This window comes from Branchiostoma lanceolatum, chromosome 18 (genome assembly GCF_035083965.1).
Source record: "Branchiostoma lanceolatum isolate klBraLanc5 chromosome 18, klBraLanc5.hap2, whole genome shotgun sequence".
Classification (NCBI taxonomy): domain Eukaryota; kingdom Metazoa; phylum Chordata; class Leptocardii; order Amphioxiformes; family Branchiostomatidae; genus Branchiostoma; species Branchiostoma lanceolatum.
The window spans coordinates 12,705,037-12,729,944 of NC_089739.1; the positions used below are offsets into that span (position 1 = coordinate 12,705,037).

General features: G+C 41.9%; 1 protein-coding gene across 1 annotated transcript; it reads right to left on the reverse strand.

Moving 5' to 3' along the window:
* Nucleotides 1-848: 848 nt before the first annotated feature.
* LOC136424002 (polycystin-1-like protein 2) lies at nt 849-13,241 on the reverse strand. The gene is made up of 15 exons (XM_066412401.1): nt 13,197-13,241; nt 12,659-12,837; nt 11,802-11,867; nt 11,297-11,404; nt 10,564-10,777; nt 9,706-9,889; nt 9,025-9,212; nt 7,868-7,963; nt 6,744-6,848; nt 5,394-5,630; nt 4,878-5,046; nt 3,531-3,761; nt 2,121-2,447; nt 1,294-1,509; nt 849-871 (listed from the first exon to the last, which is right to left on the reverse strand). The coding sequence occupies exons 1-15, from the start codon at nt 13,239-13,241 to the stop codon at nt 849-851; spliced, it is 2,388 nt and encodes a 795-aa protein (XP_066268498.1).
* Nucleotides 13,242-24,908: the final 11,667 nt, after the last annotated feature.

Sequence of the window (24,908 nt, forward strand, 5' to 3'; positions counted from 1 at the left end):
AGGCTCTCCTTGGCTTGTACTTCGATGTTTATCAATATAACTTTGCGGGAATGTACATGATAGTAATCGAGAATGATGCGTGTATATTTTGAAATGACGATTTTTGGCGAATTTTTGACTTTTTAAAATTTTTTTCAATAACATCCCACAAACCCTCAGCCACCCTTCAATCGTACCTCAAGGTTTACTTAAACCTAAATGAAAACTGGATGAAATATTGAATGACATATCCATGAATTGCTTCATCAGGTTGGTAAATCACTGAATAAAAAGACTCTTTTTTTTACACAACCAAGAGATTTATTCCACCGAAGTTTCGGTGACCATCTGTCACCTACATCAAGGCAATTCTGACTGGTTCACATTATACTGCAGCACAGTTGTTGCTGCTTATACATATTAATGAGATGCATTCCCAAACACAAAGTATTTACATATGTGCAATCACATGTAGGGGATGACATCACTATGCGGTCCCAAACGTACAGAAGTGTAACACATACACTACTATCGATCAAAAAAAATGCAACGATTATCATGTATTTCTATGTATACGCAGCAACACCTGTGCTGCATTGTTATATGAACCAGTCAGAATTACCTTGAAGAAGGTGACAGATGGTCACTGAAACATCGGTGGAATAAATCTCTTGGTTGTGTAAAAAAGAGTCTTTTTATTCATTAAATGACATATCTAATAAGGGAGAATAGGGGCAGTTTCTCATATAGCTGAAACACTGTTTAGCTTACTTAAACCACGATTAATCTTATAAATCATATTCGTGGAAAATTGTTTTTCCATCTTAGGTTCCTTTCTTTTGATTTTGAACAAAGTGTCTTTTATCTTCTCAGCAGTCTCTGATGCCGTTTCCTTTAAGAAAACGTTTAATCTGAGATCTTCCGTACTTGTTGGCGTGGCTTCGTTCTCATATACTTCACAAAGAATTGTTATGAAAATGCTTAGCAAGATAAACTGCATGACAACCTGGTACAAAAAGAATATGAACGGACCGAGTACCCTATGACCTTCAGACAGAGCCTCGAAGTCAAAACTACCCAACATCATTAAGAGCAGGCTTTGCAAACTTGACATTATATTCTTATAATCACTGCTATTTGAACCCAATGCCACATTCGCCAAGAGGATAAAAGCCAGCAAAATAATACACACAGAAAACATGTAGTTTGTAAGAGGTTTGAGGGATTTCTTCATCGTCATAGACAAGGCGTACACGTGTGAGTTGAAGCGCAGAAGGCGGATGAATTTTAAAGTAGCACAGCAGATGAGAAAACCTTGCAGGTAGGTGGAAACTTGGAACCAGCTGACGGCGCTTTTGTACATATGGAAGGCAGAGCTGCCGTTCTGTCGTTGCTCTGCCACCTCGTCTATGATGCCCTGTGTGTAGAAGTAGATACCGAGGGTGGAGAAGCCGAGGGTGATGATCAGCAGTTCTACCCAGCTCCAGAACTCGCCAAGATACTCCAGCGGCCGAGACAACAGGGACTTTCCTAAAACGCAATGAACAAACTCAGTAAGCGTTTATGATAGACATCCAGGCTTTGCTTTAAACAGTTTGTTTTGTTTTACGTAATTTTCTAACTGAGATATCTAAAGTAAACAGATGCCGTCTACTAAACCGTTTGTGTGGTGTTGTAGATCTTCCTTGCAATATCAAAAACGTGAAAACTGAAATTACGTATCTGTATCTGTCTGTATCTGTATCTATATAGCCGGTATAACCGCCATTCGGCGTAACACACCAGCTTCGCAGGCACGCGGCGCGGCAGCAGCTGGTTTAATTACACCGAACGGTCTGTTACACCTAGTCTTTGCATATCTGACTGCAACCGTTCTTTAAAGCTATTTAGTGAGGATGCTCCTACAGTACCTGATGACAACGAGTTCCATTCTACTGTGGTTCTCGGGAAATCCGAGTTTTTGAACACATCAATCCTTGGCTGATTACTCTGGTACTTAAAAGCATGACTATTTCTAGTCCTCTTCTGAGCAGGCATTAGCTACTTATCAGTTGGTACGTCCACAAGTTTGTCAGTCATTTTGTACATGCAAAGTCTGGACGTTGTTCTTCTGTTTTCAAGTGAAAACTGAAATTCCGTACCTTCCCGAAATACAAAGTAGAGTAGAAACAGCGCCAGCACCCCCCTCAGGACTAGTAGTAAGATGACGTCATGTTGTATGAGTCGCACGGTCACGATCTCCGAACTCTTGTAAACCGATCCGAGATTGGTGAACTCAACGACCAATGACACAACCGAGAACAAGTTCACGTGCGGGTTGTACAGAATGAGCTCGATGAAAACTGCGCGGGTCTTTTCGTCCAACCAACGGTGCCGTTGTAGAAAGGACATCGACTCTTCGGTTGCTCCGAGCCAAGCGATGTACCCGCCTCCGAGATAGGAGCCCTGCTTTCCGAAGTAAGGGAACCCTGCAGCCAAGACAACAGCAATCTTTGAAACATTTGCGCCTTTTTGTTTATATCTTATGCCAGGCGTAAGTTGCAACACACCGGATTTGAACGTTGCGTACAAGCTGTGTTAAGCCTCTGTCACACTTATGCGTATATACAAGTCAGCATGAGTTGCGTATTAACACGTTTTTGGTGTAGGTTAAATTTGCAGCCGAATAAGTGATTTCTTAGGTTCGATCACTATGCTGCACAACGGTGGGTCAAACAACTTCCCGAAAATTTTACTTAAACCAAAAAAAATGTTAATGCGCAACTCACGCGCGCTTGAATATACGCACAAGTGTGACAGGGCCCTAAAGCCGGCGTCACAATTCATGCGAGCATCGGCCGATTTTGTAGATCGCCGGAAGCTCGCCGAATTTCAAATTCGCCCGAGCGTCGACCGTATTTTTCACTGAAAATCTCGGGCGACGTCCGTCGAACACTAAAAACTAAAAATCCCCTATGAGATGGTACCATCCATTGAACATGGACGAAATCAGTATCGACTAACCTGGTAAAAGGCCAATATTTGAATCAATTTTTATTTCTAAAAATCGCCCGAAGCCCGTAGAATCGACAGGACGTCGGTCGTACTTCGCCCGAAAATCGTCATTTGGAGCTCGCCGACAAGTCGGCCGAGTTAAATTGTTGATTTGTGACGGCGGCTTAAGGACAGAACAGTAGGTTTGGTCCACGCATACCTGGATTGACCCCTACACTTATCGATAAGCGTGGTGGGTTAACGCGGCTCTCCTCAAGCACGCTATCCGCCCTTTTTCTTCCCATACGGATGACGTCCGAAATTGGTGGTTTAAAGTACCTTTCTCAAGGACACAACGTCGGGGCCTGCTAGGGATCAGAACCCAGGACCTCTTGCTAAATTCCGGGAAAGTTACCTAATCACAAGGTCATGCATCATCAATTATATATCTATCTTACAGTCAAGCTGCTCAATTTTGCCTTTTCACGTTTAGAGAAAGCATATCAACGTTATCATATTGTAGGTTATAATAATAGGTTATCAACAAATTCAACACGATGCAATGTACAAGATCTTACCATCAGTGAGTGACCCATAGGTGTACTTCCACGGGCTCTTGTCGTTTGCACAGTTATTCAATTCGCGAGAGCTAGAAGAATCGCAGACTGTGCTGACGGTCGCGTTGGCTGTCGTGTTGTCCGGAATCCACCGTATGGTGTAGTTCTGTGTGTCCGCCACACTGAGGGAGTACGGTACGCTACAGCGTGACGTCACGTTCACCATTCGTTTGAGTGGTTCGCAATGTTGCCCTAAAAACGCAAAATTACACAAATCATAAAAGAATGTCATTCGAGTAAAAGAAAGAGTTACGAAACGTTTTATGCATGAAACTTATTTTTTCATTCATTCATTCATTCATTCATTTATTTATTGGTTCAGCATGTGCATGCCAGGGTTGCCCAATTAGCCGGAGGCTATTACTAAGGGTGAACCCATGTGTGGTCATGGGACTGTAGGTTTTGGACCATCTCGGACTGGGACATGCCCCTACTCTTTTTCGAAAAGTGTGGTGGGTTCTTTTAATTACGTGCGCGGGGTGTGGCTTTCCCCAAACACGGGACCCCCATTTAACGTCCTATCCGAGGGACGTCCCTAACCCTAGATGAGGTAATTTACACCTGAGTGAAGTGAGGAAAGTCATGTCAAGTGCCTTTCCCAAGGGCACAACGTCGGGGCGCATGTCCAGACATGTCTGGGAGTAGCCCTGATTCGAACTCGGGTCCCCTTGTTTGACAGTCGAATGTTCTATCCATTACGCCACACGATGCCACGACGAAACTTAATTTGGTGACCTCTATTGACTAGGGAACAAAAAATTAGGTTTAAGGGTTGTACTGGACCCACTGTATTTGTACTGTAAATCTATTAATATTTTAGCTCTGAGAATTGGTTTAGTATACAAGATATATAATTGAAAATTTGTATTGATTCACTATGCTTCTTGAAAAAAATCACATTATAAAAAGGGACAAAAAATTCTGATTTATTTATGTATTTTAATTCATTTCATTTTCTTTATTTATTTAGATTTACCTCATTTGTGGAAGGATTGCAATTACTAGCAGAATGTTTGTAAACTTCTGCAAATACAGTATTTTGTTCGTTTGTTCGTTCGTTCGTTCAGACCCTGTTGGTGCCTAGTGACAGATAGGGCAACGAGTTTTCTTACTGTTTCAGTGGCAAGGTATATTTTTACAGGGAGTTTTCTCTTTAACGTGCTCGAGGCACCCAGACCTCTTCGACCATGAGACTGCCATTTTACGTACGTCCCTTCCGAAAGACGGTGCAGCCCAACCAAGATGTCCTTTCCCTGGGACTGTAACCGGGGTCTCCGAAACGATCCTAAAACATTTCCTAGAACTCACCTGGCTCTAGTCGCAGCTGCCGAAGCTGTACAGGACCGAGCGGGTATGTGACCATGTCGCCAAGTAACATGGCGTCCGGAGTCGTTCTGCCGTTGTACCAGCTTCCCGCGTGGAGGGCGGGCATCAGCCCGGTTGTTATCCACGTCCAAAACGACGGGATGTCTTCAATCTACAGAAAATACAGTTAGATTATCATTTTTTACATAAACATGATTGTGTTTCATTTCAACACTATATTCGAATACATTGAACATAATCTCAAAAAAAAGTGAGTGAGTGAGTGAGTGAGTGAGTGAGTGAGTAAGAGTAAGTAAGTGGCTAAGTGAGTGAGTGGGTTAGTGGTTGAGTGAGTGACTGAATAAGAGTGTGAGCGAATGAGTGAGTGAGCGAATGAATGAATGGACTGAGTGATAAAGTTGAGTGAGCGAGAGAGTAAGAAAATTGAGGAATGAGAGTGAGCGGTTGAGTGAGTGAGTGAGTCAGTGGTTGAGTGAGTGAGTGCATACAAAGCCTTACATCAAAGAATCCGACATCGCCACTCTCCAGTATCTGCCTCTCCACACTTTGCGTCATGTAGAAAGCCATGGGGCTCCTCTCCCCGTAGGAGGCCACCATGATCACGGCGATAAAGAGACCGAACATCAGCACCTCCAGGACAGCCGAACGCCTCTTGCGCTTCTCTGCGCTCTTCTGTCGCTGTTCAGCCAGAGTGGACTCGTCCGGTGGTGCATCGAAACGGCTAGTTTCGGAACCCTTAATTGGGGAAACCGAATCAACTGTATTTAGAGGCTCGAAGATGTGCATGTTTAATTATCAATCATACAGTGACATCTTACGCCAATTAATTGAGAGATCTGTGAAATCCAGCCATTGCCTTTGGATAGATGAGCAAGTTCTGTAATTTTATGGTACCTTACCTTCTTCCTTTCTCTTTTCATGTTGTCATAGCTTTATCCTGGCAGTGAAACTTGTGAAATGTGGTATACAAAAAAGGTAGAGGTCCTGTAGCCTTTTTTTAAATAAATATGGTATACAAAGACGGTAGAGGTCCTGTAGCCATTCTTTGATAGATATTGTATACAAAAAAGGTAGAGGTCCTGTAGCCTTTCTTTGATAATTATGGTATATAAAAAAGGTAGAGGTCCTGTAGCCTTTCTTTGATAAATATGGTATACAAAAAAGGTAGAGTTCCTGTAGCCTTTCTTTGGTAGATATGGTATACAAAAAAGGTAGAGGTCCTGTAGCCTTTCTTTGATAAATATGGTATACAAAAAAGGTAGAGGTCATGTAGCCTTTCTTTGGTAGATATGGTATACAAAAAAGGTAGAGGTCCTGTAGCCTTTCTTTGATAGATATAGTATACAAAAAAGGTAGAGGTCCTGTAGCCTTTCTTTGGTAGATATGGTATACAAAAAAGGTAGAGGTCCTGTAGCCTTTCTTTGATAGATATGGTATACAAAAAAGGTAGAGGCCCTGTAGCCATCTTTAAGAATGCCGTAAGGCAGTGGATTGTTAACTGTGTCTCGGTCATGCAGAGCCCAACCCTCTCCTTCCACCGCCTCTTACCTCCCCAACCGAAGCAAGGTACCCATATTTACGCCTGAATGGAGTGATGAAATTCGTTTTAGGTGCTTTCTCAAGGGCAAAACATCGGTGGTATGTCAGGGGATTTGAACCCAGGACCTCTGGGTTTTGGGCCAAACACCCTCACCGTTACGCCAACACAACGCCACACTTTATTATTGTAGACTAGATAACTATGTCGATTCCCATGTATATCCCATGTAAGTTATTATTATATTAATGTTATGACGCCACAATTGGTTAGCAATGGTGTGTATAACCTATACAGCGCCAGAAACACACCTGTATAGCATGCGCCCCAATGACAGCCGGTGTCTCTCTCCATAGGTAACGCTTCCAACCAGAAGCTGTCTTCCACCGCATTGGCGTGTTGGACATCATCGTAGACTGGTAAAACACAAAACGCTCTAATTGCATCTGGAAATCATTCAACTACTATTTTTACTATGTATGAATTCTGTTCTTAGTATCAAGTGTACAGTTATCGTATCAAAACTGTCATTGGGCATCAAATCAGTGAGTGTCCTCATAAATGTTCACCACTACTATATATGCTCAAAATAAATCGTTCAAAGGGCCACAAATTGACACGATATAACTCATTTTGTAGGATTTGTGAAGATTATGAAGTTCAACAAAGTTCGTACTCCCTTTACATCGTTCATAACCAAACGTTTCTAGACACAAAGCAACGTTGATGACAAGAAGTAGATTCACGTTAACTCTTCGCTCATTGGTATCGCTGTTAAGTACAACACCTTAAAGTTCATCTGTGTCGGAAGAAGTCATTCTGGATCAAAGTTGCAATTGCCAACACAAACATTCATTGACAAAGACTGGCGCTGATCAGTCGAAAATGTGTGTAAGTCCAAAAATAATTTCATCAGGTTGGTAGAATATATGATATAGGAGATTCTTTTTACACAACCAGGTAATCTCACCTGCTGACGTTTCGGTGTCTGTCAGACACCTTCTTCAGAGCTTCTGACTGGAGTACTGCTTCTCACCGTTGGATTAAAGAGGCAGTATGGATCAGGAAGTCATCACCAGTGATGAACCGAGACGAGGGGGGATACAAACTCAGCCATATTTGGGATTACGTTCTCGCCGCAAAAGCGCCACCTACATCGGCTACTTTTAGCGGTGAGAAGCAGTACTCCAGTCAGAAGCTCTGAAGAAGGTGTCTGACAGACACCGAAACGTCAGCAGGTGAGATTACCTGGTTGTGTAAAAAGAATCTCCTATATCCTGTGTAAGTCCAATTTCGGTCTTGGTAATTGCAGTTCAATTTTGATTCGGGATTGTTAATTAAAGACGTTAAGCCAAGGCTGCCATTCTAGTCGTTGGCTATTGCAAATGGCAATCTTTTTGTACGTTATGTACTTTCAGATGACAGAAATCCATACCATGCCGCCGAAGTCGTTCTGCTGTTTGCCAGACTGCAGATACTCCTCTCCAGACTGTAGCGGTTCTGATGGGGGGTCGTCGTCTTCAACAGGTGTCTGTTGTAAGTTTTGAAACATAGTCAATTATTTCACTTTCGTTGGGAAATACGTTTTTAAATCTGTAATCCCAGCTGATGACTTTAACGTCATCTGAATAATTGCCAGAAGCAAGGTAAGTACTCAGTTGCTACGTTTTTGGCGACGCCTCAGGGGCGAGCTTAATTGTATAGTATTGTGTGCAGTTTGCAAGAATTCTAGGAATTGCACAGGCATTTGTCTACAGGAATCCTAACCCCATAAGAATATTTGGAATGTTAGACAGCAGTAAGAAGAGTGGATCATGCAACCCCCTGGGGGCATTCCTCCTACACAACCTAGACAGGCAGGAAAATGTGTTAACCACATGTGTCAGCATTATGTACACATAACCGGTGATGACCCATTTTTTGTGTTTGATTGTTTATCTATTTCTTTACTTGTTTGTTTTGTATAACCAGTAAACATCTCCATGCGTTCCACACCGTTTTTTCTACAGTTAGTAAAATTGCATAGAGTCGGACTGATCCACTAACACACGTTCGGGAAGGGCCCCTTCTATAATCGATACGCGTGGTGGGTTCTTTAGCGTGCTCGAGTTGCAACTCTCCTCGAACACGGGGCCTACGCCGGCTTTACGTCCTATCTGAAGAACCAGCAGCAGAACGCAACTCAGTCAGCATAACATACACATCCTCCCAGCATGCCCGATATGCTCGCTTCATTACCTCCCATATCGGCCCTGCAATTTCCAGCCTGTGAACTCGCTTCTGGCGACGTTATTGACAGTTGCTCATGAATAACTAATAAGCTATCCTTATTTGGTAGAAACAACCGTTATTTTTGCTCTGAACGCAAATTAGCGATGTAAGACGTAACCTGATTGGTGGATAGCTTTTTCTCGAGATGAGCTTAAGCAAACCCTCTGATTGGCTGAAGCTGTTTTGGTGGTGACGTCGCCAGAAGCGAGTTCACAGGCTGGAAATTGCAGGGCCCATATGGGAAGTAATGAAGCGAGCAAATCGGGCATGCTGGGAGGATGAACATACACAACCAACATGGAGTGCATTAAAATGTGGTACCTTTGATATCAAGGCGAAAATGACGGCCACTATGAGCAACTTGAAGGGCTGCATCAGGAACAGGTCGGTGATGAATGACGTCAGGAAGGTGACGAGCCACGCCTCCGCCTTCGCCCGGCCGAAACTCAGCGTGTACAGAACCGTGAAGAACGCCGCCACGAAACTCGCCGACCACACGAGCAGCCAGCCTGGGAAAGCAATTGAGCAGAAAACGTAGTTATAACAATAATTCTGTGGATAAAGCCTCACGTCATACATAGCAGAGAATGATGTAAACAGCAAATGTTCAAGCTTTATCATATTTACTCTTAGCCATCCTCCTACATTTAAAGAGTTGAATCTTTTAACCAGTCTGGGAAAAGAATTGAGCATAACACTGACTCTGTATTGTATCTAATGTCTTCCAACTTGATTTTAAATAAACTTCGATGTCTTAGATCGACATACTGCACCACTCTTTCCAGTTCACCTAAATCACCTTCAGTACTTGAAACAAAACAGGTTTTGATATCGCAAACCTGTAATGAATGACTACATTGGAACAATTCTTAGATTACCAATAAATGAACATAAAACTGTACAAGAAATAAACAGCTTTAGGGTGCAACAATCTTTCAACACAAGCACTACGGCAGAAACAGTTTGAAACAGCAGAACAATATAATTAAATCAGGAACACACCTATATAGGCAGTCCACCAGGGCAGGAACGATCTTCTCTTTCTATCCTTCTCACCCTTTGCTCCTGTCTTCTGTGTCTTTTTGTCGGTATTCTTGGCAACACGCGGCCCGGAATTGCGGAAAAGGAAGGCAATAAGGACATTGACGGGCAAGATGATGGCTGCGCTCTGTACGCCAATCATGATCTAAAAACACATAGAAAAAAATGTCATGGTCTATGCAAGTAATTCAGTATCCGTGAATATTTTCATCAGATTGGTAAGTCACTAAATAAAAATACTCTTTTTACACAACGACGAGATTTATTCCAGCGACGTTTCGGTGACCATCTGTCACCTTCTTCAATTGCTCTTTTGATCGATAGTTGTGTATGTGTTACACTTCTGTACGTTTGGGATTGCATAGTGATGTCATCTCCTGTGATTGTACATATGTAAATATTTTACGTTTGGGAATGCATCTCATCATGTATAAGCAGCAATACCTGTGCTGCATTGCTATGTGAACCAGTCAGAACTGCCTTGAAGAAGGCTACATCTGATGGTCACCGAAATGTCAGTGGAATAAATCTCTTGGTTGTGAAAAAAGAGTCTTTTTATTCATCAGTGACTTACCAACCTGAAACTATTCACGGGAATACCACAAACTGTTCAGTATTTCTTAGCGTTTCTTACCACTAACTTTCACGAGTTTGCCGTAACCAGGGCGTTTCCTCGTTGCTCTATATTTCGGGAAACATTCGGCTGCAGCCGAAGCAAAGTTTCTTACTAGTGACGTCCAAAGGCAACGTCCTTGGTACTGAAATTACCAAACTAATCCATAACAACAACTGTTCCGTATTTTTATTTTTCATTTGTACCTGTGGTAGTGTTATAGGCGGGTTGATCTCCGTCCCGGCGAATCGGATTGGTTCTGGCGGGTCGAAGTCGTCCCCGCGGCCGAAGAACATGATGTTGGTGAGCATGGTGCTGTAGAGCAGCGTCAGGCAGCAGGACAGGCGCTGGACTCGGGTGAAGGGGCTTCGCGCCGGGCGGCCAGCAACAGAGAACCACAGGTGGCCATCGTTCATGTCCCTGGTCGAAATAGAAATTTCTATCAGCTAAAAATGAGGTTCTGGGAGACTTTAGAGAACATTGGGAACCGGACTGAGATCGGGCCGTTTAGCTAGTTCCTTATGCTGCTCAAGGCAGCAAGCCCGCCGATCTAATTCAGCACTGAGGGAGGGAGTTGCAGCCCGAGGGAGTTGACCGGCCCTTTTCTCACAGGCTACAGCTCTGTCGTAGCGTTTATCTAGTTCGGTGGGCCTACTGTCTTGGGCCACCGAAGGAACTGGCTGAATGACACGACCCCAGTCAGAACATGGTGGAACAGAATCAAATATATTGTCACGATGATGATGATAACTAGACAACGTGTCATCCAGCTGCTTTTTCAGCAATCTTTGAGTACTTTGAGTACATTTCTAGCCAATAGAAAAGCCCGGAGAGATTTATTTACAGCTACCATGTATGCATACGTATGATTACTTGATGGTTTGGTTGGTCGATTGACTGACTGATTTATTGATTGCTTGATTGACATTATTTAGCTACCTTGAGCTCTTGGCTAGGAACAAGTTGCGGAATTTCTTCAAGTCTTCTGGTACTGCTCTTGGGATGACCCGGTGGACTTTTCCGTCATCTTTATCCACGGAAAGCCATCTTCATTGAAACAAAACGACACCATTATTTCCCCAACATCACATAAACCTTGACTTTTCATCCTACCGAATTGCCCACCACGTGCTTCATTTTTCGCATTTGTTCTAATACATCGCTTGTGTTTAAGGGTTTCATGGTGGCCGCTATGGTCCGCCGCGCGAATCATTTCATTTCCGAACAGGCACAATTATCAATTTCAAAATCACCATTTAATAAGGCTGAAATCTTCCCATTTGGAAGTGGTGGGCCTACTTTACGAGATTTTGCGATGTAAGGGAACGAGGAGCCATTTGTCGAGTCATGGTTTCGAAAGGACAACTGGACGGGTGTACATATCAAAGTGAGACTAAACATTACATTGTACAAATCCTATTGTTTCAAACTGTTACGAACCCACCTATTACACAGGAAATATGTTGGGTTGTTTCTTGCTCTGTCCATCACCACAATCTGGCTCAAAAACCTGCAAAAAACATTGCAAAAAATATCATAGAAATCTGTCGTTCCTTTGTTCCGTTATTCTCCTTAGAAGATTTTCACAATAACGCCCCTGCAGTTCCAGATCAAGCTGCTAGGGGGCCCAAACCTACACTACTTTTTTGTTACATCACAAGCTATCAACCACCAAAATCAAGACCATAGCACGTCCAGGTCAAAAGATACAAAAACGGAAGATCTGTTGCAGTACCGAGGTCACATACCAGGGGGTCCAAAATCGACCTTGAACTTCGGCTTCACAACACCTGCCCAGATACCAAATATCATCGTAATCCATCAAGAGGCTCTTGAGTTATGCAGACAGACACACCCAAAACTATATTTCCATTTTTCATGGAGATAATCAGTGTACACTGCCATACGATAACAATAACTGAAAAACGTTGCAGCTTCAACACGTAGGTAAAGATTGCGATCTTCCAGAATCGGCGACTCCTCCTGAAGATTGGAGATCCCGATCAGACTTCCGATCAGATCTCCTGCTTCCAATGAGTTACTTAGTGGGAAACACCGGTTCTATCCAGGTCAGGAAATCTCGGTTGGAGCTGCACCATCTTTCGGAAGGGACGTAAAAGTGGGGTCCCGTGTTCTAGGGGGTGCCTCTACTGCGATAAAGGGGAAGGGCTAACACCCCCCTCCCTGTAAAAATATACAATGCTACTGAAACAGCAAGAAAACGTGCGAACCTATGTCTCACTTTAGGCACTACAAGTACAAGGGTCTGAAATTTCGAACGATTTAAGAAATGTAACTGACCATCCAGGGCTGTAGCCTCCGTTGTTGTGCCACACCCGCAGGTGGCTGAGTTCCCCTAGCGGTTCTTCTGTGGACACCAGAAATGAGTCCACACTACCCTTCTCAAACAGGACCCGCTTTTCGTCCCGCAGTTTGAAGGGGATGCTCTCGTTGTAAAGCCCATTCAGAACTATTGTTACCTAAAGTAAGACGAAAAATCATTGGCAAAAATTTAGCCACCTTTTTTTTTTACAAACTTTATTCAGATAAACAAAAGATACAAAACAGAAACATGAACCAAAAAATGCAGTTGTACATTTTGCAACCTTTGCAGACTTCTAGGAGCGAACTTCTTGTAGCCTCCTATGCAGACTTCTAGCACTTTTCAAATATCGCGAATCAGCACTTCCCCACAAAATAAACGCTGGTGCTCCTAGAAGTCTGCGTAGGAGACTACAACCATTTAATTTTGCCAAAACATGGGACAACAGTGTACCAGAATTTGGACCTACAAACAGCAGCAGAATTGTGTCTTTTTTCTCTAATTACAGGTTTGCGCAGTAAAATCTTTGTTGGATCCGTTGTCATGTGAGGTGGCCACCATCTTGATTTTGTGACGTCGCAGGGTAGCCATACCATTTCATTGGGAGGGGTGTTTTTTGGGTCGCTAGCGTTCTCTCTATTTTTAACAAATCGGCACACAACTATCACACATTCAACTCATATAAAAAGACAAATTCAATCCCAATTCATATTCATAAAAAGACCCAGAAATCGCTAAACTAACATAGCAAACCTGAAGTATATGTAGCACAAATACTTAACTCGAGTTTTTTGGCAGTTTCTGTACAGAAGAATAGATTATTCGCATACCTCAGCAGTCGTTCCAGCATTCCCCCGGAAGCCGGTGTACACAGTGATGACGTATTGACAGTCCTTCCGTGGGTTCAGAGTATGACCCGGAAGCAGTCCAACTCCAGCCTACGTCATACAAAGGAGAGTAACAGTCATTCAGTCTATCAAACTGCCATTTGCGTCTTGCTTCAAGAGTGAACAATTTCTGATTATCATTTTACACGCTATACCATTGGAACGCGTATACATTAGCATCATTCATACATGCATACATGTGTATGTATATATAAGAAATTGATCTTATTACAATGTTACAGTATTTGCAAAGCAATTTAATGGGTCTCTCTCCCTTCACAACAATGCCAGCCATATTTAGGCCAGTCTATTTCAGGTTAAGCTGAACTTTAAACACCATTATAATGACGTTATCTCAAGCATATGACCATTTTAGAAACTACCAAATGTTATCGTGGAAGAGATTCATCAGTCACGTGTAATAACAGTTACAAAATTATTCATCAATCAGAAATTTGGAAAAGGTAACGAGATACGCACCTCCCAATTTTCGACTTCTACTGTACATCTTGTTCACGGAGTGACAAGTCTCGTCTTAGTCTCGTGTTCTCGCGAGACTAGGTCACTCCATGAACAAGATGTACAGTAGACGTCGAAAATTTGGAGGTGCGTATCTCGTTACCTTTTCTAAGAAACTGTTTCATGAATATTCTTGTAACTATCAAATGTTAACCTTAAGTAGATCTCTTCTGTCCGCCTTCCGTGAAAAGAGTATTCCGAACAAATAGAAACCAAACACGGCCAGAACCAGCACCATTCCGGCAGGATTCTCCAGGACGTTTTTAGACAGCGCGTCTGCGATGTTGAGAGGGTTCGGCGGAACAAACCCGGCAAACTTGGTCAGATGGTCACATCGGCAGTGTATATGGGTCATGTTGGTCAGCGGGCCAACCTAAAAGAATGGGGACAACAATCGTTAACAATATCGGTAGAGTTTATCTAAGTCCCTGTGGTGTAGCGGTCTGCACTTCTGTCACTTACCACATCTGGTTCAAATTACTTGGAACCAGAAGGCCCGAGTTCACGCCCGGGTAGGACAACTCTGGACAAGAGGCGCATTGAGGCATACTTCATAAAAATGTTACATACTTCTGAGACAGTATGGAAGTTAAAACACTCCACTGCCAGTGGACTAGCCCCCTGCTGCAGTGATTGCACCACAGTATGGCCCAGGGCTATGAAACGGGGATGGGCACCTTATGGTGTGGAAGGATTTTAACTTCAACTTATCGAAGCCACCCATGGTCGCTCCAGTGTCGGGCGATCCCGACGGACCTACATTGACCAACTTGCTGGGGACGTAGGGGTGAGGGCTGAAGATCTAGAGCACTTAATGGCGGACCGTGAGGTCTAGAGGGACAGGGTAGCCTTAGTCTAAGCAAGCCGCCCGACATGACGATTATCGAAGCATGTACTGTAAAGAACGAAAATTTATACAATGCGGAGTAGAATTAACATGCAAATGGAGTAGATACACTGGTCAAAGCAGTGTGAAAATCCGAAACAGATAGTAAAGAGTTTTAAATCCGAGACCACTCAGACCTACTTTGCAACCTTGAAATTTTTTTTTCTTGCTGGAAGAATCGTCAGAATTTTCCAAGTTCGAAATAGTTTGATGGATTGATGAGTAATAAGTATGGCAATTTCTGAATAGATTATTCAATCAATGAACCAACCAACCAACCAACCAACCAACCAACGAATCAATCAATCAATCAATCAATCAATCAATCATTGTTTTGTTCATTGAGAATTTTAACCGAAAATTATAGGTAAACCATCTAAGGTAGTAAAAGTCTAGGCGATTGGTGCAAAATATAGGTAAAATTGTTCAAATTTTGTTAAAAGCATGAAACTTGGTATGGTGGACCCTGAGTATGTACTTAATATTTCCAAGGGTGGAGCCAATTCGAAAAGCATGTTTCTAAGCAACGGTTGCTAGGAAACCAATTTTCCCTAAAAAATTGCTACATTTTTCGCTTCTGTGCCATAATACTTTACTATAGAAGGCTACGAGTTGGCAAAGACATGCAACTTATAGCTCTTCATCATAATATGTTGTGTGAATAGTGGGTCAGAAACAATACAGTATAAGGGTTTTATACATAATAAGTGATTGGCATAAAAATCGTTGAAAATAAAGGAACAACATAACGTACTTCACATCCATCGCTGTGCCAAAGGTGGACCTTCTCGTCGAAGTACACGCAGGACGACTCGAAGATAGCCAAAGAAAAATCGAAGATTTCTTCTTTATATAGGTCCAGGTCAGAGCCGAACTGAACACCTGTGATGTTAAAAATGGAATGGATTCAAAATCATTAGTTGATAGCTTGAGAAGAAACAACCTATCGAATGTAAGCGAATTATATGAGGCGTCGGCTGTACTACCAACAGAAACTGATAGGCGGTGTTTTTATTCAATGGAATTAAAAGACAATCATGATATTGTTGGCAAAATAATCTCATTCATAAAAGGAATTGAAAAATGTAAGCCACGAGTAATGTGAAACAAGCGGCTTATTTATGTACATACTTCGTTTTCTGTGACCGCAACATGTCAACCTTAGCATAATGATATTGTTATCGTTTGGTTGATTTGGGTGCGATGTCATGTCTTTTTCAAGTCAAACATGGGTCACACAAGGTTCTGTTACTCCTGTACAATTGCATCGTATTGTTTTGTATTGTATTGTATTGTGTTATATTATATTGTATTTTTGTAACAGCGGTGAGGTAGACAAACAAACAACATTAACATTACCAATGCCGAATTTGGTTAGGTTTCCGACGTCATATTCTGTAATGTCAACATCCTCACTAGGCAGCAGCCATTGGTAAGAACTGGAGGTAAGGTTGGTTCCGTTTATCCAAGGAATAGAGAACAACTGGTCTTCTGACAAAGGAAGTGTGGCTGTCCAGTTGAAGGCGTCTTGCGTTGGTAGTCCGTCTTTGCGAAGAAACAGTGAAATGTTTTGAGGAAAAAGGGTAGAGTTGACGTCGATGCTGAACACCAAGGTTGACTGTGCCTTTCCAACAAGGAACTGGAAGACCTGAAGTATAATAATAATAATAATAATAACAATAATGGTTAATTGGTCAGAAATTACCCGTGCAATGGCAGCTAGTGCTGGATTGCTGCAGTGTTTACAATCACATAATACACAACAGATACATATTTATTCCACACATGCACTTTGGGGAACTGTCGCAAGGGTCTAGGCGGCTGCCATTTGGCGCCAGCAGGTGACCTCAATATGACCTTCCCCAACCGAAGCCAGGTACCCATTTACACCTGGGTGGAGTGAGGAAAGTCGTGTTAAGTGCCTTTCACAAGGGCACAACATCGGTCAACCGAATCTCATTTTCAACATCAATGGCTTAACGAAGAGCCTTTTGTAGCTTTGTTCCACTACGAGCTAAGCACATGTCATCCTGAACTACATGCAGATGCAATAATTATAGACTAAAGATAAATACACGGTAAGGGATAGCAGGATTCACTTCGTCAGAGGGGAAAGGCTGTCTCTTGGCAGCGCCCACTGGCAGAACATACAGAAACTGCACCGTAAAAGAAGAAGCATTCGCACTCACTCACTCACTCACTCACACACACACACTCTCTGTCTCTGTCTCTGTCTCTCTCTCTCTCTCTCTCTCTCTCTCTCTCTCTCTCTCACACACACACACACACACACACGCACACACACACACACGCAAACACACGTCCTTCCTTTAAGTACTGATGGTAAGGCGATTGGCAACTAACTTACCGTCAGGTTGCCAATTAGTACCGACTTCTTAAAGACGTAGATTGATCTATCAAGACTTTCGTTCTTCCTCCTTGTTAAAATATCGATGGGTTCTCTCAGACCGGAAACCGGAAGTGTGCGGTTTCCACATTTGACCCCGAGACCTGTGACGTCAGTTCGTATCTCGTTCGAGTTGTTGGAGTACTCAAAAGGGTTGAAGTTTGACTCCAAAAACTGAAAAGAATGTAGTTATGAAGATTGTATCAAATGGAGATGTCTTTACCACAAAATACATTTAAACGGTCAACTTTCTGCTAGTCTATAATTGCATTTTGTTCCGATTGCTTTTGCAGCCCAAGGGTACATTGAAAATTGCCAAACGAAAAAAGAAAAGAAAAACAGGATATGGGAGATTCTTTGTCCACAACCAGGTAATCTCACCTGCTGACGTTTCGGTGTCTGTCAGACACCTTCTTCAGAGCTTCTGACTGGAGTACTGCTTCCAAACAATCCCAAACGTGGCTAAGTTTGTATCCCGCCGCAAAAGCGCCACCTAAATCGGCTACTTATAGCAGCGAGAAGCAGTACTCCAGTCAGAAGCTCTGAAGAAGGTGTCTGACAGACACCGAAACGTCAGCAGGTGAGATTACCTGGTTGTGGACAAAGAATCTCCTATATCCTATGTTCTACCAACCTGATGAAATTATTTTCGGAAAAGAACAGTAAGTCAAGTAGACCGTCATAAATACAACATCAGGAATGAAATACGCTGCATTTATCTTTTATGATATAATTCAACGTTAAGTTGACCTCAATTCTCGTGCTTAAGTTACAAATTATTTCCTTTCCATATATGTTTTTGACATATCCCGGTATCATTAATGGTAGCGTGATGCGGTGTTCAAAGGGACATGGAAAAAGGGCAAAGATGCCTGTATATGAATCTTACTTACTGTCATTAATATGTGGTTTCGAAAGGCAAATGAAAGTCAAGGCAATGTTACCTGGATCCCAACATCTTTATTTCTCTTACAAGAACCCCTCAGCATGTCCTGCAAGGAAGGAACCCTAATCATACAGTCGCTGTCTCCCCCGACTAGGTATACTCTTTCCGATGTTATGTTCCGGTTCTCTCGTTTTATTCTGAGGTGCAACTAAAACAGAACATATTTTAGTAGAAATATCCACAAATCAATTTCATCCACGATCGAAGAAGTCTAGCTATGAAAAGATATGCTGCCAAATTACACGTCTCCTGAAATTCAGGGAAATAATATTTCTTTTATTAATTTATTCATCTATTGCACTTCTCCATAAAAATGGAAGGCATGACGGAACAGGTGTACCCCCGCAGGGGTCACCCTTTCAAGGCTGCCATGCCGAAACATACACAATTATACACAAAATCAAAACATAGTAATACAAGATAAATAACAATATAAATAAATGGACATAGAATTCAACTTAAGTCAACTTAACACGATATACAATAAAAAGGTAGCTTAAGAATTAAAGAAGCAGCAAAGATTCATAATGAGGTAGTAATTTGAACGCTACAAATAAGCGAGGCCTAGTAGTAAGGCAAGTGGAGCAACTACACGCTAGCGACCATGTACATGGATGTTCTAAGTTGAAGAATTGGGAAAAACCTATTTCCCATGAAAGAAACTAGTTTCCTCTTGAAGGTAGCCAGTAGAATGTAAACTTCGAGTAGAATGTGAACCTCAAATTGTTTGAAAAAAAAGGTCAAATTCGTTTGATTCAGCGCTAATTGACAATGCCTTTCGGTTGATTAAAGAAAATGCAAAAACCTTTTTTCGACTAACGCAAAAACATAAAAGAGCATAATCATACGTAAACTCTAAGCATCATTATAAAAACCATGCACACACTTTTGAAGAAAAGAAATAAAAGAAATGACAAGAATGATACCTTTGATGAAGAAAAGTTGACGATGAAAATACCAAGAACTCAACCCATTTATTTCAACTAACATAAAAACTTAAGAGCATAATTAGACGAAACTTACTACAAAAAGGACACAACGTTAAAGAAAGGAGTAGTAAAAAGAGAATAATGATACCTTTGATGAAGAAAAGTCGGCGAAGATTTCAGGATCCGAGAAGTTCGGCATGAGCTTGTTTAGATAGATGTCATCCATGACGTCTAAGGCTTCGAAAGCCGATGTAGTGGCTTCTTCATTCTACAAAGTAAACCAGACACATTGTTGTACCTATATTGTTTCGTTTGTTTTTGTTTGTCTTGTTCAAAATTCATTACATTAGACTTGAGAATCTAATCTACTCTTCCTGTATTCAGAAAAAAACACTGTACATGTATACAAGTACGGAGCGCACAACACAGCACTTACATAACATTAGACTTCAACTAGCATAAAACTACAAAAACTACATAGCAACATGCAACAATATAAGGTCATTATTTGGAGGTCAGAGGTCAAAGGTTACAACAATACCATATTCAGGTTCTTGTACCTTACCACCAGTGCTTTAAGGGTATAAGAGGTTTCCACATTATTACCGAACACTATATATAGCACTCACCAACAAGCTTTCGGCTTGTCCTCTGACCCGTCTCAAGTTGAAATGACCCGAAATCTATGTCACGTGACCCATCAGAGACGGGGGCCGATGCCAACTGCCAGGTGCCTTTGACCTGTTGCTGACGCATCTCTTCCGTTCAGATCACGTGACAAAGGCTTCGTGTCATTTCAATTTAATAAGGGTTTGAGGTCAAGCTAAAAGCTTGTTGGTGAGGGCTTTACATTGTGTAATGGAATATGGGTAAATCTCGTACTTCGTCGATGACCATCACAGATGAATCTTCGAACGAATATTGTGTTATATGTATTCATTAGTCTGAAAGAGGCATATACTGTAGCTGGAGACGTGATGCCTCGAGAACAGTATTGTCCTGGGAGCAAGTAGCTTCTATCAGACTCAATAGGTCGCTGAAAAAAAAAATTGGCCAAATATTTCGACATTGTGGGGAAGCAGACAACAAGAGGTCATAGTCTCAAGTTAGCAATACCCTTAGCGAAGACAACAGTCCGTCGCCAGTCTTTCAGCATAATAACTGTGCAAACATGGAATTCCCTGCCAGAAAACGTCGTAACGGCGGAGACAGTTAACACCTTTAAGGCAAGGCTCGATGCATGGTGGAAGGATAGGATACACACAGAGTGAGAAGAGGGTGTCTAACAGGCAAGAACGAAGATGCCTTCTACACCGAGACGTCCTAAGGTATCCTAAGGTAATAGACGTATAAAATGCCAGAGGATTTAGCCGGATCTTGTCGCACAAAAGACAAATATTACTTACAAAGGCTAGATTGGAGGAGTGTGTGTTGTCATCGCGCTGTTCCTTTCCAGCCATTGTGCTTGAAGCTGACAACACGTTCACAGATCCTGAACAAGAAATAAGCACAAATTTAGGACATATATTCGCTACTTCCATACCCTCAATTACTGTAGAATTTATTCTGCATTTTTGCCCCACTGGGGTTAAGCCGGCGTCACAATTCATGCGAGCGTCGGCCGACTTTGTAGAATTTCGCAAAATTTCAAAATCGCCCGAGCATCGACCGTATTTTCCAATGAAAATCTCAAGCGACGTCCGTCGAACACTACGGTATAAAACTAAAAATCCCCCATGAGATGGTACCATCCCTTGGACATGGACGACGTCAGAAATTGCCCGAAGCCCGCGTAATCGACAGGACGTCGGCCGTACTTCGGCCGAAAATGCACATTTGAAGCTCGCTAACACGTCGGCCGAGCTGAATTTCTTATTTGTGACGGGGGCTTTAGCATTGGTCCCATGTTCGCAATCATACGTTTAGTATGCTCTATAGTACTCTCGACTTCCTCTCGCTTCTTAGTAATTGTATAAATGTGACGAGGCTGTATGATTAGTTAGAGTGAGTTTAATAATGCTTAACTTGTGAGGACAATCCTAATCTAAAATACAGTAGATTTAGAATAGAAGGTATACATATATATATATAGTATAAAACGTGTACTTTACTAATTCTGATCACATAATACATACATGCACATATTTTAGTTCTGTTGGTTTTGTATCAATTAGCAGTTAGTGTAACTTTTCTCTTGTAACTTTGTCTGAGTTTGATGTAAGTGACTTTTGTAAGGAACACATTGAAAAGCGCCAGTTGGCGATATATTATTCCTTGTGAATAAGAACAAGCAAAACAAACAAACAAACAAACAAACAAAAACAAAAAAGTCTTCGAATAAACAACACATAGCTAGACTAACCAGACATCATCACTGCTGACATTTTGTTGATATCTCGCACCGGAGTTTCATCCAAGTTTTCCGCGAGTTCTCTTGTTTTGTTGAATGCCGCTTTTAGGTAGGTAGCAGCCAATACCTAAACACAAGACCATATTTAGTAAATCTGTGTTTATCTTTGAAAAGCTCCCCTTATATAGCTTATGTTCTCTAATCTTGATTTCTGAACTACAGACAACGGTAAATATATTCGATAGACATCCACCAATTGTTTACAGATCTTATGTATGTGGAATATGCATGCGATGGATTTAGCATTAGATCACCCACTACATAAACGTGGTATATTGTAGTGCTGCCAGCGAATCATTTGAGTCAAAAGAACACAAATCGAAAAAAAACATCAATTGCAATAATTCTACTCCAATTGATTTTTTTGACGTTCTATACATTTCTATTTAGTTTCCAGTAGATCCACCATCCACAAACATACGGACCCTGGACAAATAAATTACTTTAATGATTGATAGATATCTAAGTTTGAGGGGGGAGGGCATAGTATAGGGTTATTCCCTTTTCCTTCACATTGTTTTTTACTTCTATACATTTCTTTATTTCTCTGTATTTTCTGCTCATGCAAATAAGTAAAGAACTAATAATTTTAATAAAACCTTTAGAAGAATCAAACTTTGAAATACAATCGGCTCTTTCAGTTCCAAACAAGCCGCTAGGGGGCCCAAACCTACACCTTTACGAACGCTGACGAAAACATAACCTTCTCGGCGAAGGTAATAAAACAAACACACGTACCTGGGACTTTCCAGACACCATTTCAGGATGCCCAGTCGCCAGGAAGGTGGAAATGGACACACCGTTAATGCTGCCGGCGTCTTCTATCACCACGTTTGTCAGTCCTTCCATTATTTTGTCCACAATCTGAAAAAAGGTAAAGTTGAAAATCATAGTAAAAAAATAGACATTATTCTTTGTTTATCAAACCATTAAAAAAATGGTTTAAAAGATAAATAAATAAATAAAATGTAAAAAAAAAGTCATAGTACAATGCTAAACTTTTTTCCAACACAAAGTATAGAGGATCAAATTTTCAACGACCATTGTCGCCTTCTTCAGGATCAATAACGACCAATCACTGCCGAACGTAAACTCGCGAGAATAACGGACACGTGACCTTATTGACACGTGATTATACGGATACGTGAGGTCGGCAAAAGTTATGAAAATCAATAAATCTGATCCGATTGCAAAGATATAAGAACCAATTTCATCTGCCTGTATGTATGAATGTATGTATGTGTGTGTGTGTGTGTGTGTGTGTGTGTGTGTGTGTGTGTGTGTGTGTATGTGTGTATGTGCATATGTGCGTCTGTGTGTGTGTGGATGTGTGTGTGTGTGTGCGTGCGTGTGTGTGTGTGTGTGCGTTTATATATGCATGTGTGTGTGTGTGTTTATATATGCATACATCTCTCAGAGAGCGAGAGAGAGAAAAAGACATACATCAAAGTGTCTATGGCAAATACCTCAGTCGTGTCTTCCCCTCCTTGAGCCAAAGCTCCGGTCACAGCAGCAGCAAATATCGAGCCTTTGAATGCGGTCTGTGCGTCTCCTAAAGCGAGTGTTTTGAAGAAGTCTCCGTCCGGGTAAACGAAGAAGTTGTCAAGGTAGTCTTGAAGCTGAGACATTGTCGGTGGGTATATCTGCAATAAGAAACAAGACTCTTTGTACACCATGTATTCAACCGGTGTTTCGGTGACCATCTGTCACCTTCCTCAGGGCAATTCTGACTGGTTCACGTTGCACTACAGCACAGGTGCAGCTACAGCTGGTTATAAGCCCATTCATGGTTCCGACTACGCATGCGCAGTGTCAAAGGTGAAGGCCCCTGGCTTGTAAACAGTTCTCGTCCCGACATTGTCTAGATTTGCAAAACAACGTCCAGACGGGTTTTGTTTACGTCTCAGGGGCCTTTACCTTTTTGACACTGCACATGCGTAGTCGGAACCGCGAATGGGCTTATAGATGCGTTCCCAAATGCAAGTATTTGTGCGTTCCCAAATGCAAGTATTTGCAAATATACACTGTTACAGGGAATGATATCTACATTGCGGTCCAATAGCATACCCAGGAATAGATACAAAATCCTACAAAATATCTGCTGCAGTACAATTCAATGCCATATACCACTGGGCCCAAATTCGACCTTGACCTTTGACCTATCAACATACCAAGCATCATCGCAATCCAGTGAGAGGTTCTTGAGCTCTGCTAGGAGACGACATGTATATACTGGTGAAATAACTCAACTGAAAGTCCCACAAGTAGATAAAGTATTACCCACTTCGATCGGTGACAGATCAATCTCAGTGTAGCGGCCGTCCACAGAACTAGCACGGACAGTCAACAGCAGGGAGCCGGCCGCCAGGTCAACCAAAGGCGTGTAGGGAACCTGGAAAACAAGATATCGAATATTCTATACCTCCTAGAAATATTTATTTGAATCTTTGTGAATTTCTTAATGCCATAGCCCTAGTAACCTGAGAAAACAAGACATCGAATTCCTGTAAAATTCTGGGAATTCTTGTGAAACGGGCCTAAAATTTACCATTAAGCTCGCTCCTGAAGCTTCGCTAAAAACAGTACTCATCGGAGATGAACTTCCCTCCCGGAGGCAACAAAACATCCTAAAATAAATTCGTCAGGTTGGTAGAACATAAGATACTGGAGTTTTCTTCTTTACAATCAGGAACGTCTCTCACTAGCCTGGTCCCAGTCTCTAGGGGTCGGCTTAGGGGTGTTTAACCGGGCCCAGTCTGCTTTATTGAACCGTTTTTAATAGCCTTTCTACTTCGGCTGCCACCCTACTTCCGGTGCCACCCTACTTCCGCTGCCATCCTACTTTCGAAAATGTCTGATGAGTGATGGCATCGGAGCGTAAGCTGGTAAGAGACATTAAAGGCACCCAGATCATTTTATGAGGCTTGAAAACTGGAAATATTCTAGTTGCTGTAGTCTTTATAAAATTGACATTTAATGCCACTGTTTACCACATTTGCATACGGATTTCTTATCAAAAGTGCTTAAAAGCGGCCCAAAACTAAACTACATGGTGATCTTTTAGTTTCACGCGCCTAGTGTAAATAGACCGATACCGTAGCCCCGCCCACCTCTGTCAAAACGTAGAAATGCAAAATCGAAACATAAAAATGCAAATATTTGACGGACATGCAGTCACCTTCTCATTGGTTGAACCGCTAATTGTGATGGACAGTCAGGATCAGTCTATTAGGGCTTGGATTTT